The sequence below is a fragment of the Rattus norvegicus genome, chromosome 8, assembly GCF_021556685.1.
Source record: "Rattus norvegicus strain SHRSP/BbbUtx chromosome 8, alternate assembly SHRSP_T2T, whole genome shotgun sequence".
In the NCBI taxonomy this organism is placed as follows: domain Eukaryota; kingdom Metazoa; phylum Chordata; class Mammalia; order Rodentia; family Muridae; genus Rattus; species Rattus norvegicus.
In genome coordinates, this window is record NC_141541.1 from 13,355,372 (window position 1) to 13,373,599 (window position 18,228).

Sequence of the window (18,228 nt, forward strand, 5' to 3'; positions counted from 1 at the left end):
TTAATACTTAGTTTTCCATGGGGTAAAAAAAAAGTATGCAAGTTTTTCAGTGTTTCTCCAATGCATATGCTGCAATGAATATAAAATAAACTTATTTCTTTCTGTGTGAGTGCTAGCTGGATATTCTACAGAGTTAAACACTTTCTCTGTTTTTATGGGGAAATTGGAATTAGAGATTTATTCAAAACAAAACAAACAGAAAAAAAAAACCTGTGCCTATGCCACATCCCCTGGCTTGACTTGGAGCAGGATCAGGATGGCTCCCTTTTCAGGCTCTGTTACTTTTCTCATTTTTCACAAGAGCATGTCAACCTCAGGTTTACTCTCTATCAAGGCTAAAGGGAATTACCTGACAAAAGCCATATGTCAGACTCTTGTCCAGGAAAAAGAATTCAAAGTCACATCCAGCTGAGATCTATCAAATAGTCAGCCGAGAAAGCAAGAGTCAGGGGAAGTCCTTACAAAGCTCCCTTGGACATTCTAAAATGTAGATTTAAACTACAATTAGATTAAATTTGGGCCCAGATTAGAGGCTTGTCTTTCACTCAAAGCATAATCCCAGGAACAGAGGCTTGGTACATAGGAACCATTTATATGTATAGTGTTCCACACTTTAAGACGATTCCTAATCAACATGTGTCTGTGATTGACACTAAGGAGAGCGGATACACAAAATCACTTTGTCCTTACTTGTGTCAAATCAGCCTGTGTGGAATGGGATGAATTTATTGTTTTGGTAGTAGTGTTTCAGTTCAAGGTCATTGTAGAAAGCAATAAACTCATAGTGACATCAATGCAGAAAACCTGTGTTTGTTCTCATCAGAAAGAGTAAAGCAATTTCATTTGAACTTCTGAGCATTGATAAACAAACAACTGACTAGCCTTATGTTCCTTGGTGTGATGGCTATCCTTGATGGTCAAAATGACTATATCTTGTATTAAATGTTAACTCAACCTTCTGGTTAACCCTGTAATGAGTTTTCTTGAATGAATCATTTGTGGTTGGAAAATATACCTCAAATCTGCACCACACCTTCTAGTGGGAGCTTATAAAGAGGACATGGGAAAAGGAAGGGCTTGCTCATTACCTCCTAGCAGTCACGCTCAATGGCAAGTCTACTCTTTTACTAGAACTCCCCCACCTCTCTCTCTCTCTCTATATATATATATATATATATATATATATATATATATATATATATATATATATTCTAGCAATTCTGTTTTTCTAGAAAGCCCTGACTGATACATTTGGCTACTACTTAGTCCAGAACCTCTCTCCAGGTGTGTGTCTACTACTTATCTACTTATTCCAGAACAGAACTGGTCTACAGCACGTATAAATGCACAATACAGTGAAGAGAAGTGTTTACAACAGGTACTTTGAAGGTACCTTCCTCTCTCTCATGCCCTTATGCCTATTGACTCTATAATTGGCGTTTCTTTCATTTCAGACTTCCTGGCTATATTTTAGTTATATTGAGAGGTGCCTTAACTTCCATTAGCTGCAAGAGAACTATACCAGCTGTCTACCAGCTTGAAATTATTAAGACAAATATACAAGTTTGTGTTTCTGAACACTCAATGCCTTCTAAATAATCCATAAAACAACAATGCCCTCTAAAATTTAATTCCAATGCCTATTTATCTAATTATGATATTCTTCCCAGTGGCATATCCACAGATGAGCCCAGGTGCATTTACTGGTGAGTTCCAAATTCTCTGGCACACAGGAACTGGTTAAACTCAACGCCAAGAAAAAAAGAGCAGAAAGACATAAATGGCAGAAAGTAAGTGGAGTTTAAAGGGGTTGTGAGTGGGTTTAGAGCAGGCAGTGTTGACAACAATCAGAATGCACTACATAAATGGAAGAAACTTTCAAAGTGCAAGTTTGGTAACAGAACGGAAATTAAATATAATGCAAAGGGAATTTCAATATTCATGTTCAGTATTTTGCCATTTAACATATATTTAGGGCTCAATTACCCTGTGTGAATAAACTGTAAAAGTTAGCATCAAGGGATGGATGCCTTACAGCGAAAAGATTTGTATAATTATGAGTAATGTGTTCGCCTCCACATGGCAACGTGACCTAAGTTGATACTTTAATCTTTGTTGTAAAGTTCTTGGAATATATGTCTTCAAATGTCTCATCAATCCTCAGTCAGTGCTGAATGTCATTAGATAATTCTCTTCAAATCAGTAAAGGAAAGAGGAAAACTATGCAGAGAGCCCATTAGTAATGTGCTCTTGGGAGAGACACACATCCACCTCTGCGTTTCCATTCCCGGAGAAGCCATACTATCTATTCAACACATTTCTCTGAGACATCAAGTGAGATAAGCTATATTTAAATTATGGCACTGTGTCTGCTAATGATCATTGGCAGGAGCCTTTGCCTCATTGCTTGTTAACCTCATTTTGTTTTCTAGGTATGTCTAATGATGACAGATTTAGAGAACAATGGAAAGATATTTCTCAGTCCATAATATTAATAAGTGTAGAGTGGTTGTTAATTTAACTGATATCTAAGTGTGACATCTGTCTTATTATTTGCCACTCAAAAATAAAATGAAATATAAGCATAGGATGTATAATACATATAACACTGTTTTATAAAGAAATATCTAGGAACAGAACACTATGCTCAACATGTTTATTTACTTAAAGATTTACTTTATTTTTAACTATGTGGGTGTGTATATGTCTATGTGTGGCTGTGCACGTGTGTGTTAGTGCCCAGCGTTATTGCATTCCCCTGGAGCTGGTGTTTGGAACTGGAGTTACAGGAAATTGTGACCTGCTTGATGTGGGTATTGGGAAAAAACTCAGGTGCTCTGTAAAAGCATTTTTAACAATTCAGTCTCCCGTCCACTCCCCACTATACCTGTTTTAAGGCTACAGATACTTATTTGCCAAATTGCTATTAAAAAGAAAAAGAAAAAGAAAGAGTCGTGCTTTCACTTTCAGACTATTAACTCTGAAATTTAGCTATATATCAATATTGGTAGTGAGTATAATTAACAGTTGATTTCACCAAGAGTCTTGGGAGATGTTTATAACAGAAGTCAAGAGTGTTAGGCGCCTCCTCCCAGTAGCCTTTTCCTCTTTCCCACAGCCTGCTCACTTCCTTTGGCTTTCCAAGATTACCAGTTTCCAAAGTTGCAATTGTAAATTCATTGCCTGCTCCTATAAGACATGGGCCATTCTCAATCCTCTTTTATTCTTACAAACAGCGATCTGTTCTACAGTCTCAGTTCGTAACCTATCTGATGAACACAGCAGTCCATCCCCTAAACGCTGCGTCTAGGTACACCAGTTAACAAGAGCAGATGCTCTCTCCACACCGAGCACATGGCTCCGAACTCCACGTGCTTTCCCCAAGCAGACCTACCTCTTTAAAACTCTCCCTGTAATACAGTGAAGCCCAACGCTAGGCTTTAGACCTCTCGTTAACAGTCTTGTGTGAAGTGTTCTTTGCCTGACTGATACTATTTTCTATGTATTTTCTGCACTTACCATCCTGTCTGAAGGCATCTGGGGAGTGGTAAAGGTTAACCGGGGAGTGGTACTGCTGAGCTGCCCCTCGCCAGCTCGGTGGAGAAACACTGAGGGTGCCTAATGAAGGACTGCTGTATCGTGGTCTGGACTTGGAACCGAAGGCAGATGAGGTTGAACTCTTCTTAATTCTTAGCAAAGCAGCATATGAAGTAGAAAGGCCAGAGAGAGCTTCAGAGTATTCTGTAAAAAGAAACAGTAATACAGAGTCAAATCTAAAGGCCCTTGATATATGATTTTTTATGAAAATAGTTTCTTCTGAATAAATCGTTGGAATTCTGCTACAAAAGAATTTAAGCGAGAATTAAAAATGGAAAAGATTAAAGGGTAAATGTTAGGTTTCAAAATATTTTGTAAAATCTTCCTGGTTGTAATATGTTCTTTTAAGAAATTAGGATTAAAAATACATGAACCACAAAGAGAGATAGGAAAACAAGAAGGATCAAAAACTGGTGACGGAATGAAAAAGGAATGGAGGTATGGAAAGAAAGAGGGGAAGACAGAGAAAACATTTAAACTCTCCCCTTACGTATCTCTTTTCAAGAATATTTGGATGTATTTTGAGTTAATTATAATCCATTCTATCAAGGCTCTCATTGTTAATGAACTTGGAAAGTATCTTCACTTATGTTTCACAGATATAAAGGTAAATACAGAGAGACAGGAGCTTCTCTGACTGAAATGCATCATGACAGACCAGAAGTTTCTGCAGCGATATCTGTCTTGTTTATGCGGAAAGGTATACCTCAGTTGCCCTGGAAGTCCTCAACTGACTATTAAACATGAATGAATCTGAATGCAATACATTCTATAGGTTAGTTGTGGAATTTTTTAAGTTATGAAATTTCCATTTTAATATTTGAGAAATACTTTGTACTTTACCTAAATTACTAAGGTGCTCTGTTAAGAAAAGAATGTGTATAATGGCTGAAATAGATTAAACTATTATATGCTCAGAAAATAATGTGGCAGTTTGAACCAGAATGATCCCCATAGGATCATATATTTGAATACTTGACTTGGTCATCACTGATGGTGAGCTTTGAGGTTTCAAATGTCATATCAGGTCCCCTTCCTCTCCCTCCCCATCTCAAGATGCGAAGATACAACTTTAAGTCATGTATTTTAAGTGAGAAGATCTACCTACAACCTGGGCCACACCGTCTGGTGGCAGCCTATATAGAAGTTATGGAAGGAGGAAGCTTGCTCTCTTCTGTGGTTTGCTTCCATTGGCAAGTCCATTTTTTCATGGCATTAGAGCTTACTCTTTGGGGTTCTTCTGTATACAATGAAGACTAGCTAATACAGCCAGCCCAGTGAAATGAAGAGCTAGTATATTCTCAGACCTTCCATTGGTAGGCAGTCATTGTTGCACTAGCTGGACCACAGCAATTCTAATAAATCCTGATTATATTTATTCATTGTACCCATTCTGTTCCTCTAGAGAACCCTGACTAATACAGATAAGAACTTTAGGGCATAATTTTGGAAAACAATTTAAATATAATGAGTTTAAAACAGGCATGGGATTTTTGCATATCTAATATAAACTGAATTGAACAGTTTGCCAAGAATTGGAGTCTTTCATTAACATTTTTATTTGATGTATATGGGTACTTGGTCTGCATATAAGTGTGTGGACTGCATTCACACCTGTTGCCCATAAGAAGCCAGAATAGATCTGCTGGGACCAGACGAGTACTGGAATCTGAACCCAGGTCCTCTGAAAAAATAGCCATTGCTATTTTTGCTTAACCATTGAGTCATCTCTCCAGAACCAATCTTGGTATAATTTTAAGATTCAGGAAGTTTTTTCTCAGAGAATATATTTTATCTTAAAGCCTACTAACTAACATAAGATGAAAGCCATGTCTTTACCAGTAAGCTTACTTATAGTTAAAATTACTTATAATCACTACATGGCCTCATACAGATATTTTTGGGATGTAGAAATATTTCCGTGATTTGGAAATAGCACATTAGGTGCTAAAGTATCCAATTAAGTTTAACATTTTTCAACTGATAAATTGTAAATATACTTTTCCAAGAGTCAAGAAGAAATATTTTTGGACATTTTCTACACTTAAAATAAGCATGCTCTGTGTCCCAGCCCATTAGGGGCTGAGAAGAGTTTCAATTCTATAATGAGAATATCAAAAGCTCATTTTTACAGATACTGTAGAATAGAACAAGGTTATATATGGAATGGGAGTGATTCCTAGCTGATAAGGGAAATCCAATTAATGACGGTTTGCATTACATTTTGTCTGTGTGCTTTACCTCTTAGACTGTACTGCTATCTAGGAGGGATAGCCAAGTCCTCCTCTTCTGTCCTTCATCTGGTATTTGGCAACAATGTAAGAGCATAAATAGTGTCTTAACTTATATTTTGCCCTAAAGAACTCAAAGGGTGTGTAGCAGGGGTAGAAGAGTAACCCTTACACTTTACTAACAGCAGTATTCCCAAAGTAAATTATGAAAAAAATAAAAGTGTGTGGGGGGAGGAGGGAGGGAGGGAGGGAGGCAGAGAGAGAGAGAGAGAGAGAGAGAGAGAGAGAGAGAGAGAGAGAGAGAGAGAGAAATTGTGGATTATAGAAAACTTAGCATTTGCATATTCTTGTGATTTTTCTGTTACAGCAAGGACTGTTTTCTCCCCATTTTTCTCAGAATGGATGAGGGAAAAGAAGGGACTCTTATTTCTTATTTTCTGAGAAAATCACTTTCCAGTTGGTCAATCTTTTAATAAGTACCTATGCTGGCAATGTCAGTGGAACCTAGTTAGGCATTCCTCATTTCTCCTTCGATTTTCTCCCTTTATATAGATCAACCCTTAGGGAATGCGCCTTACAGTAATTTCTAAAGTGGCCTAGAGATTTCGCGATAAAACTCAATTAACCTGGTGCTCCCGCTCCATGGGCTCCCAGCCGGAAGATGGGCAGGGGTAAATATTAATGCCTTCATTAAACATCTCTTCCTCAACTGACCCTGAGACCACTCAAGTTAGATTATTTAATAAAATCATGGTCTACTAAGTCACACTGACATTGCCACATCTTGTGGTGTCAGAACTAACAGTGAATCTTTTTCATTATTTCCAAAGTCATTTTACAGATTTAAAATACTGCCACTGAATATAAATAATATTAATAAAAATGAATTGGAATGTGTAGAGCTGGGATTCCTTAGGGTAACATTTAAAAATGAAACAAACTGCCATTGTGATAAAGAATGTATTTTAGTCACTCAGGATATTTTAAATATTTATAAATTTTCTAACACCTATTAAACTTATCAATTTTCCATATGTCCCTAAGTATGAAAAATAATTCTAGCAAGCACTTCAAGCCTCTAAATTATTGACAATAGAACTAGAACATGCAATGACGTTCTGCCTTGGAAGGCCTTCTGTCACCTGCTCACGCACTGGTAGCATATTTGAAGGCTTCAGAAAGGTAAGAAAGCCACACCAGACAGACAGAAAGAGCAGGTTGCTTCTATAACTTCTTGTATCACCAGTAGTTCTAGTTTTACCTTTAAACAAAAGTACTCTAACACACCAAGTAATATGTGGTGGCTTCTCCTAATTATAACACTTAAACACTTAAGTCACAGTTCCAAAAAGAAAGAACATTGCATACCAATGACATGGCGCCCGGGCAAGTAGAAGCCACGTGATCTCCACGTCTACCGTGTGATGCACAGTCATTGAAGTCAGCATGAAAGCATGCTCTCTGGCTTCTGCCAGGGTTACTCCTACAGTAATTCTGTCTGGGGAGGATTCCTGCTCACTGTGCAGTTACACTTTCCTTCTGTTTCATGAACCTTTCAAGGATGGATGGAACACCTCCACAGATCTTGTCATGTGACACACACTTAAAAATGCCTGATAATTGTAAACACTCTACTCTATCTCAACTTGGTTTCTGCATCCAGACTTGAGATAGCCCAGATCAGATACATTCCCTGCCTCAAGTCAGATTTTCTGTATTATGTATAAACTTGACAGCATATTAGTTGCATGAGCTGAACTGAAAAGGGTAAAACTCAGGATATTTAAAGCTCTGTTGTAAACTCAAGCATCTGTACTCATCATTCTCACATATAAAGAGAGCATCTCATAGCAATGCAGTCCTAGGATTTTTGTCTAAAATAGAGAAGCAAGTGCAGTCACAGAGTATGGAGAATGGAGTTCAGTCCTAGCAACTGTTGCTTCTCAGAGTGACTCTGGACAATGGAAGCCACCGTGATACAAGACAATAGCTTTATCTCACCCGCTGAACTTGTTTATAAAGAGGTGTATCATAAACAATTACATATTAAATTGAATATTATATGATCTTATTTCAAGAAAATATTTTCTATTTTGTATTTTACAGAATTTCTTTGAATAATAAAAAGCATAATGTGTGATTGATTAAATTGATATTCCTTTATATGAATCACTGAGGAAATTAACATGATTCTGTTTGTGGAGTGTAAATACACTTGCGATTAAATGATTTCCTCTCACTTCAGATAGCAGGTTTGGGTAAAGTTTTAACTGTTCCAGTGATATTATAACACACTGTCTTATTTGTGTTTCACAATTATTAGGAGTATTTATAACACATTGTACACATCCTAATTACTGTACATAGCTCATTTATAAATGGTCCACCTAAAAATTGTTTCAGAAATCATGGTTCCCTAAAAATTTAGAATTCGTCCTATGGACAAAGTATGTATTTGATGCATCAGCAAAATCAATAATGAGTGTGATTGTTTTGTTATGCTTGTGATGTCCATGGTGCAAAATACCTTCTACACTGCATCTTCAAAATGTAGGTACCCTCAGCTACGGCAGACTTTGGGATTAAATTAAACATGACTATTTACATTAATGCAATTCTAGGTAACCAAAATCAATACAATTGGTCTATAAATGCATACCGTAACACATGATTTAATACCTGCACAAGAAATGATTATCTTGTGCAGCCTACAATGAACAAGATACAGAAACAAAATAGAAAGAAATATTCCTGCCTTCAAATGGTTCTTAAAGTCTAAGAGGTTCATAATACACACTAAGAAAATGAATGACATTAACACAATGTAGATACAATACAACTTTCAGAGCCACTATTAAAATACAACCTTCACTGAGTCAGTATTTCTCTTCAGTGAGTTTATGTCTTTACTTTCTAGAAGATATTGTGGTGAGTATATTGAGTGGGTGCTCAACGCACAAAGGGCTTCCTCAGCCTGGTAGACTCTGGTGCACATGGGGCTGTCTTGGACACATACAAGGAACATGGCTCAAAGAAGCTGTACCTTCCCAGTTGACTGTGTGTGCTGGAGAAATGTGTATCTTCCTAAGTGTGAACCCCTCACTTGTTATGTTTGGCTGTTTGTCATGACTTTCTGGTGACCACACATTCACTGTAAAGTGTGAGCATGGAGTAAGAGGGCAGCACAACCATTCCTTAAAAGACAGTTTTCTTCAAAATCATTCTCCATAGCTATGACTCTGGCAACTGAAGGCTGGTGAGTCACGTGCCAGAGTAAATGAGGAACTTTGCCACTGACAGCAGTTCCTTCAGAAGAAATCCTATGCAAGGGAATTCTCGGTAGCAGTTTACCAGCGGGTGAGTGTTTGTTCAACAGAGGATGCACCTGAAAATCAATGGAAAATCAATACTGTTGATTCTACTGCTCTTGACTAAACTAAAATAACGTAACCCGGTGACCCTGAAGCAAAGACACTCGACAGGCTGGTATTGGGCAGTCAGATTCAGTGAGTCCTCTTATTTTGGTACCAACACATTTGTCCCACAACAAAACTTATTATGTCACTAAACCCTACAGCGAGAAATGAGCTCTGAACAGGAATTTCTTCCCAGACCTTAGGCAGCAGCCACCAACTGCCACTTCCCAAGTCAGTTCCCGCACAGTATTAGATTCCCAGGGATTTCCTCACCGATCAGTAGGTCTCTCACCTGCCACTTATTTCTTTTGCCATTACCTTCCTGCCAGAGTGATCCTTCTGACAAACGCTCCTCCTTAAGGGTTAAATCACAGGGTTCAGATCCCACAGAAACACTGCTGCTCAAAATTCTCCCTGACGTATCATTTTAAACATTCTGAATATAACAGAAATAAATACTCAATTATGAAGGAAAACTGTCTCTCATTTTGCTCCTCAGCAATAATACACTTTTTCCCCCAAACAAAGTGCCTTGGAATTATTTGATCTGTAGATCAATGCCTGCTTTAACGGCAGGGCCAAGCTGCTTCACAGAATGCTATTGGATCAGTTTGTGATCTACAGACCAGAAACACAGGCAGATTTGGTTTGGTTTGGTTTCAAAGAAATTGGGCCCGCCTTTCTTTCCTTCTTTCTTTCCTTCCCTCTTTCTTTCTTTCTTTCTTTCTTTCTTTCTTTCTTTCTTTCTTTCTTTCTTTTTTTCTTTTTTTTTTGGTATTAAAATATTTTTTAAATTTTTTTATTAGATATATTTCTTTACTTACATTTCAAATGTTATTCCCCTTCCCTGTTTCCTGTCCATAAGCCTCCATCCCCTCCCTTCCCACTCCCCCATACGGTTTTCCCCCCATACATCCCCTTTACTGCTCCCCCATATTCCCCTGCACTAGGGGTTCAACCTTGGGAGGACCAAGGGTTTCCCCTTCCCCTGGTGCCCCAACAAGGCTATTCTCTGCTACATATGCAGTTGGAGCCCTGGGTCAGTCCATGTATAGTCTTTAAGTAGTGGTTTAGTCCCTGGAAGCTCTGGTTGGTTGGCATTGTTGTTTTTATGGGGTTGCAAGATCCTTCGACTCTTTAAATACTTCCTCTAATTATGCCCAAGGGGGTCCTGTTCTCTGTCCAGTGGTTTGCTGCTAGCATTGACCTCTGTATTGGACATGCTCCGGATGTGTCTCTCAGGAGATATCTATATCCAGTCCTTTTCAGCATGCATGTTTTAGCTTCATCAATCTTATCTAGTTTTTGTGGCTGTATATATATATATATCGGCCACATGTGGGGCAGGCTCTAAATGGTCGTTCCTTGAGCCGCTACTCTAAACTTTGCTTCCATATCCCCTCCTATGGATATTTTTCCCCTTTTAAGAAGGAGTGGGAGCATCTACCTTTTCGTCATCCTTCTTCTTGAGCTTCCTGTGGTCTATGGATTGCATCTTGGATAATTTGAACTTTTTGGCTAATATCCACTTATCAACGAGTGCATACCAAGTGTGTTTTTCTATGATTGAGTTACCTCACTCAGGATGATATTTTCTAGTTCATTCCATTTGCTTATGAGTTTCATGAAGTCATTGCTTTTGATAGCAGAGTAGTACTCCATTGTAGACCCATTTCTTTATGTGGTCTCTGGCTTAGTTATTTTTATTGTGATCACTTACTCCAAAAGTGTACACACACACACACACACACACACACACACACACACACCTGTGTGTGTGTGTGTGTGTGTGTGTGTGTGTATGTGTGTGTGTGTGTGCAGACTCATTATTTAGCTTTGGCTGACCTGGAACTCACTATATAGATCAGGCTAGTCCCAAACTGTAGAGATCTGACTGATTCTGTCCCTGTAGTTCTAGGATTAAAGGAGTATGCCACCATGCCCAGATAATTTATATTTTTATCCAAATGAATACAGAATATATAACCATGCCCCATGATTAGGTGAGTTGTCTGTTACATACAATGGTGTGGAAATATTCTTGAAATATGTCACTTCCTTGAGACTATGAATGCTCTTAGAATATCTTCATGGGACAGGCCTTTCTGAATATTAAAAATTCTTTCTAAAATGCTAAACAATTGTTATAAACACTTGTTGTGGACAAAGACTCATGTTTGGCTCCCAGCAGCCAGCCTGTTAGTTCACAACCATCTATAATTCCAGTTCCAGTGGATCTGATACGTTCTTCAGTTCTCCATGGATGCCAGGCATGTAGGAGATGCATAGGAAATAACTCACGCACATAAAGCAATTTTTATGCCTTTTGCAATTTGCAGAAAATATTAAATAAACTGCTCTTTAAAAGTTTTTTCCTAAAATTATTTTCCAAGTGATTTGACTCATTATCCTCACTCCAGCATTATAAGAGCACAATATGTTTGTTGACATTAATGGATCCTTTGCATGTTTTACAGAATGATCAGGAAGGACAAATATTTTCTTTATTTTCTACATATGTTTTGCTGATCATCACATCTAGTCATTAAACTTGATTTTGACTGTTAGTCACATGTCACATTTTTCCATGTGCATAATTTTTTTCATTAAGTCCTATATCAAGGAACAGTAGGCCTGCTGACCCGGCTGATGGCCTGAGTTCCAGCCCTGGGGACATACATGTTAGAAGGAGAGGACCCATTCTCTCACATTGTCTTCTTGTACATGCAGAACCACAGCATGCCCTATCCAATTCACCTTCAGACAGTAAATAAAATCCAATGAAATCAAAATAAATTGTGTATCCAATGACTTTCCCTTTTTCCCTACAGAAGTTCACTTTTATTGATATGTCACAGTACTCTGACCACTAATGACAAACTTCCCCAACTCCAGATATAGGGTGGCATTGTGTGTTTCAACAGCAGAGAAAAACTGCTTCCCTAAACACTACTGCAAGTTTCCTTCCTGCTGTCAAAATATTTTGTTCCTTAAACTTTGTTTGAGATTGTCATTAAACCCACTTATCTTGATGCTGAATACACTTAATTGTGGCTATGACTTTTTATTTCATGACAATGCAAAAAAAAATAGTGACTTTTTTAGCTGACATTTTTCTTCTTTTCGAATATGACAGTTGGTCAGTGGTTAGGGCTCAATGACATTTATCAACTACCTAATTAAAATGTAGACACTTTTATAAAAATTGCAAATGTGACCTTCATTTGTGTATTTTTGCTTGCTAGCATGTTTATTGAAATGTCACAAAGAACTTCACTCTGTTCTTTTCCATAATGCTTAATTATATTATATTGAAAGTGTTCATTACTTAGTTACCATGGAATGTGAAGTCACAATGGCCTCCCTGGAGAGAGGAACACTACAGATTCCACTCTGTGTGGAGCAGGTACTGCAAGGATGTGACTATACTTTGCCAAAGCAACCAAGTGAAATTGGAAATTTGTTCAATTAACAGGTTGGCTTGGTTTCCTAATGCCAAACAAAACCTCTTTTGTTTCTTTCTCTCTGTTCAAACAAAGCTTTGTAGACATGGGGTTGATTGTTTTGGCACTCTGTAAGGACAGCCCAGGCCTCTTGGGTCACCTTCAACCCTTGTAGTCTAATTGCGTTTAGCCACCCTTCTGTTAGCAATTTTTATCCAAAGTCCATTACACTGTAAGTCCCGTGGCCCCTGCTTTGAATCCCACACCTGTAAGTTTTTTCAGTAACTCTGCATGCAATTTCTTTCTGGATTTTCTGTTCAATCTCTTCAGTCCTGGGGGAAGTAGTGATTCTGCTCTCCCTCAATGCCTGACCAAACACTGTTGTCTTTCCTTCAAGCCTTCACATCAAAGCAAATATCTCTCCACTAAAGAACATTTCCCATTACTCATTAGAATTTTTATATTTCATTCTCTATACTCCTTTTCTAAAGTTTAGTCAAAATTGAATTACTTCTTTTGTTTCTCAAATGAGCTAGACCTTCAGCTGATTACCTTTCCTCACCATATATTAATCATGAATCAGTGAATATTTTATAAAGATATAATTTGAGAAGTCTCACACTTACATGAAATTTATTTAGAAAACTAAATTTCCATAGGGCACTTTATCTTATTTTAGAAAAAAATTAATTGCAATTCAAGAGAGAGACTGAAGCATAAATAAATTATACACACATATAAATGTACATGTCCCTTTTCTTGTAGTGCACATACAGTCTTTCAGGTAAATGATTGACTCTGTCCTAATGTCTGCCATAATATCACACTTTATTCCAAGTGTTAGCACCACAAGGACACCTACACATCTCAATATAAAATTCAAAGATATAGTTGAACTAACATAGGGTTTAAAAACTGATGTAGTATATATAATTGTGGATTCTAAAAGAATTTTTATTGAACAGTGAAGTGTCATAATAATCTTACCTTTTAAAGTATTATTATCTCCAAAGATCAAACTATTTCTTAGCTGAAAATAGAAGACTTTTTCTATAATAACAATATTTTGATAATAAGGACACATTTGGTCAATTCATTTTTACATAGTTAACTTACCAAATACATTTCCCCAAATGAATGGATCTAGGACATTGTTAAAATGTGAATTTATATACAGTTAATCTTATTTATTCTTCTCATTTGATGGAGGTATAATACTATCTAGTGTAGTAAATTAGGTTTTTCTTTTCTTTTCTTTTTTTTTTTTGGTTCTTTTTTTCGGAGCTGGGGACCGAACCCAGGGCCTTGCGCTTCCTAGGTAAGCGCTCTACCACTGAGCTAAATCCCCAGCCCAGGTTTTTATTTTCTACTCAGGGATTTTCTGAGATATGCTACTGATAAAACTTTATGAAGGAAGAAAAAATTCAAAGGCCTGGTTAAAGGCTTACTCAGAGTTTCTCATCCCAAGAAACACAATTTTTTAAATTATGGGTTAAGAGTTGGCGGAACTGAAGTATGGGCCCCCTGAGCTTGGTTCCTCTGTATTACATAAGACTCATGCATGGTGGTACAAGATTGTAGTCTTAGCACCAGGGAAGTTCAGGAGCACAAATTCATCCTTATAGAAATTGCAAGTTCAAGGTTAGCCGGGGCTACATGAGAGACTCCCTGAAATTAAAAATTATTAAATATTTCAAATAACATAAAATATCTCCAAATTTAAGAGCATAAAGTGAAATTTTAGTAAATTCACTAACCCTGGAGCAAATACCACAGTTATCAGAAGCAACAGGAGGTATGATAGTGACCTGATTATTATTAATTCCACAGAACAATGAATAGTAATCCTTAGAAGTTCATTTATTACGTGTGAACAAGGCCACAATTTGTACTACTACACAAAAAATGTTGCTTGATAGACTTAGATTCTTACTCAAAAACCTATTTTGTTCAAGTTCAAACGTACTTTGTTATTCAATCCATGTGAAACTAGGTCAATACTTAATTGCTCTGAGCTCCTATAAAACTGTAATACTAACTAATTCACAGTGGCTACTGTGAAGATTGAAATAATGTATTACATGTACATGTATATCACTAAAAATGTCAGCGTAGCATTTATTTAATGAACATTAATTTATTTTTACTTTTGCTTCTGTTCTGTAAGCCTAAATTTTAAATCACTTGTGATAGACATTTTCATCCTTCAAAGGAATCTAAAACTATAGCTTAAAATACACTTTGTTTTTGAGTAACATGTTAGTGGTTTGAGTAACATTGCTTGGGAGGTGTTAATTTACATATTGGAGAGATGATTATGTGGTTAAGAGCACTTAACGTTCTTAACCTAGGGCCCAGGTTTGAGTCACAGCACAGACATGGCATTTACAATGCTCTCTAAGTTCTGTTCCATTGACACAGCACCCTCTTCTTACCATATGTATGTGCTGTACATATGTATACTCATACACACACATACAATAATACATATGTAATATATATGTGAGTAGCACTTCAGATTTATGAGGGAAAATTTTTATGAATAGATCAGATAAAAAACCTACTGTCTAAAGATCTTTGCTGATAAAATTGAAAGTGAGCTCTCTTAATGCAAACACATCTCATATTAAAAAAAAAGGATAAAAAAAGGATAAAAGATTTCTTTTTCAGCACCCACAGTGGGAAACTACATATGCTGAAATAATTTTTTTCTATCCCCATTGAGGAAAAATTTAATCTGGCCAAGAGATGGCTGAATAAAAATATTAATGTTTCCTGGTGATATTAAAGTACATAAAATGATGCAATAGCCATCCTGAGAGCTTCCTCAAAGGAGTCCTTTCCATAAGCCTTAAGTGTCCCCCCTGCTGCAGTGAAGTAACAAGTTGAATTAACCCCCCACTGGGCTCGCTGTAGGCCTTGCATGTGGTCAGTGCTGAGTTAGAATGACTCAATCCAAAAGCACCTAAAAGCTGTAAGAATAATTTTCCATAGGTTTTCAAGACAAATATAAATAATATTAAAAGACAGCATTCTTGGAAGCTATACGATGAATTCAAAGATGTTCCTATAGTTGTATCAGAATTTATAGGGCTGGAATGGTCTTAATTTGGAAACTTTTCTCTTCTATTACATTAATGTTCATTTTTACACACACCCCACCCCGAGTCTTTTTTTTCTGTTTTGAAACAGGCTCCATAGCTTTATGAATTTTGGAATCAAATGTTTTATATTTTATTAAGATAGCCTTACTTGTGACAATAAAAAGCAATACAGCTTAAGAATAAGAAAGAGAACATCAGTAGGATGCTGAAACTATGTCCCATCAATAGATCCTACAGAAGGTACAGAGAATGGGAGGAAGGGCAGGAGAAGGCGGATAATAAAACACAACGTTTGAAGGGGCTTTGATACTTTCTTTACGATTGTGAGATGAGCCAAGTACTTAAAAGGAATTTAACCCAGTGAAATAGAAAGCTCGAGTAGTTTAGGCACTGTTCCTAATTGCCTGAGCATACAAATGACATTATAAAGAAAGGATTTTCATTAAAGCAAGCAGTAATTAGTATCAGAACTAGTTATTGTCTGCCGAGCATTTTGGCGAAAGTTTAGGGGATGTTCTCTGGAATATAAACCACAGAGAAATCACAAGTGAGCACTTCAGTCATGCACTAGTGGCTTAATTATAGATCTACCACATGTCTGATCCATCATCTAGTGGCTCAGGTCACAGTTTCCTAAGATAAGCCCTGGACTAGCAAGCCTAGTAATGTTAATAGTAATACTAGTAAGCCTAGTAATGTTAATAGTAATACTAGAAAGCCTAGTAATGATAAGTAATTCTTTTTTTTTCCTTTAGAACAAAGCAAACTTGCAAACTTTCCTGGAACACACACATCCCTTTCTTTACCTTTGCTGTTAGCAACAGTCACATATTGTGGCACAAGATGGATTACACCTTGGTCTTTTTTCCTTTTTCTTTTTCCTTTCTTTCTTTCTTTCTTTCTTTCTTTCTTTCTTTCTTTCTTCCTTTCTTTCTTTCTTTTTTTGTTCATTTAAAACTACTTTCTGTATGGAACTAAAGCCTGAGGCCAAAAATCTCAAAAATATCCTTATCAGTAAGGATAAAAGACTTATACTTTCTAAGTGACATTTGTAGACAAAACATCTTTTTCATGATTATACTTTTAAATGACACAGTTTATAAAGTCAAACATATAGTAGTCTTGAAAGCACTCTCTAAGAGGCTCTGCCAGAGCCTGATAAATCCAGACGTGGATGCTCGAAGCCAACCATTGGACTCCTCAATGGAAGAACTGAGAAAGGATTGAAGGAGCTGAAGGGGTTTGCAACCCCATATGAACAACAATACCAACCAGTCAGACACCCCAGAGCTCCCAGGAACTAAACCATCAACCACAGAATTACATAGATGTGACTCATGGCTACAGCCACATATGTAGCAGAGGATGATCTTGTTAGGCATCAATGGGAGGAGAGACCCTTGCTCCTGTGAAGGCTCGATGCTCCAGTGTAGAGGAATGGTAGGGTGGGGAGGTGGGAGGGAGTGGGTGGATGGATGGGGAAGCACCCTCATAGATGCAAGGGGAGGAAATTGGGATAGGGGTTTTCCGGATGGGAAACCAGAAAAGGGGATACTATTTGAAATGTAAATAAAGAAAATACCCAATAAAAAAATCACTCTCTGAAGCAACAAACATGGTTCATTGTCCATTTTTCAGTGTATTCATGTATGCTTCATGCCATGTCATCTATATTTCTTCTCTGGTTATATTTATTGTCCATTTAAATGCTTATAGAAATGAAATAGAGAGGACTCCATGCTTTTCTAACACATTTAAAGTATGCGTCTGAGAAATATGTGAAGATGTCATGAAGTCAGGAGGCAAGAGGCGCCTATCTGGGAGGTGATGGCAAGGACAGGGGTTGATAACATCCCGAACACATTGTGTATGGGTATGGGACTTCCAAATAACAAACAAAAACTGTTTGAGCACGCTTAACCAGTTGCTACCAGATTGAAACCGCTATCTTGGTATATATAGTGATGGGCTTTCTGAGAAGTTATCTAGATAAGGATTTTTCTACTGATACATGTTTGTTTTAAATACTTTCAGTATTGTGAAAAAAATAACTGAAAAATTCACCTGAATTTATTACTCACTTTCAGATATTGTACGAAGCTCCTAACATTCTCCCATAATAAACAGTAGATGCACACACCTAAGGGGAAGTGAAGTTATTAATCCCCTTTCTCTTTTACAAATCCATGTAGACATCAACCTGACCTCAAAGCAATCAGTAGCTAGTCTTCTCAGACACCCCGTTTGGGATATATGATATCATCATATGTTGAAAGGGCACCAACCAGCCTGGAGCCCATGGAGTATATTGAGAGACTTTCAGTGTCAGGAAGTCTGCTTCAACTCAAAACAGTTACAGACCATGTCATGAACAAAGGAAAGGAGAAACCTGTGTTCCTAACATGGACCAGTGCAGGTAAGTGCTCATAAAGGGGGC

The 18,228-nt window shown here is 37.3% G+C and overlaps 1 protein-coding gene across 2 annotated transcripts in view; it reads right to left on the reverse strand.

The window, feature by feature from the left end:
- Cntn5 (contactin 5) overlaps nt 1–18,228 on the reverse strand; it is a 1,240,814-nt gene that overhangs the window by 476,856 nt on the left and 745,730 nt on the right. For both annotated transcript variants that reach the window (XM_087560151.1, NM_053746.2), the window contains 1 exon segment: nt 3,520–3,741. In XM_087560151.1, the coding sequence (XP_087416277.1) occupies nt 3,520–3,741 (222 nt within the window).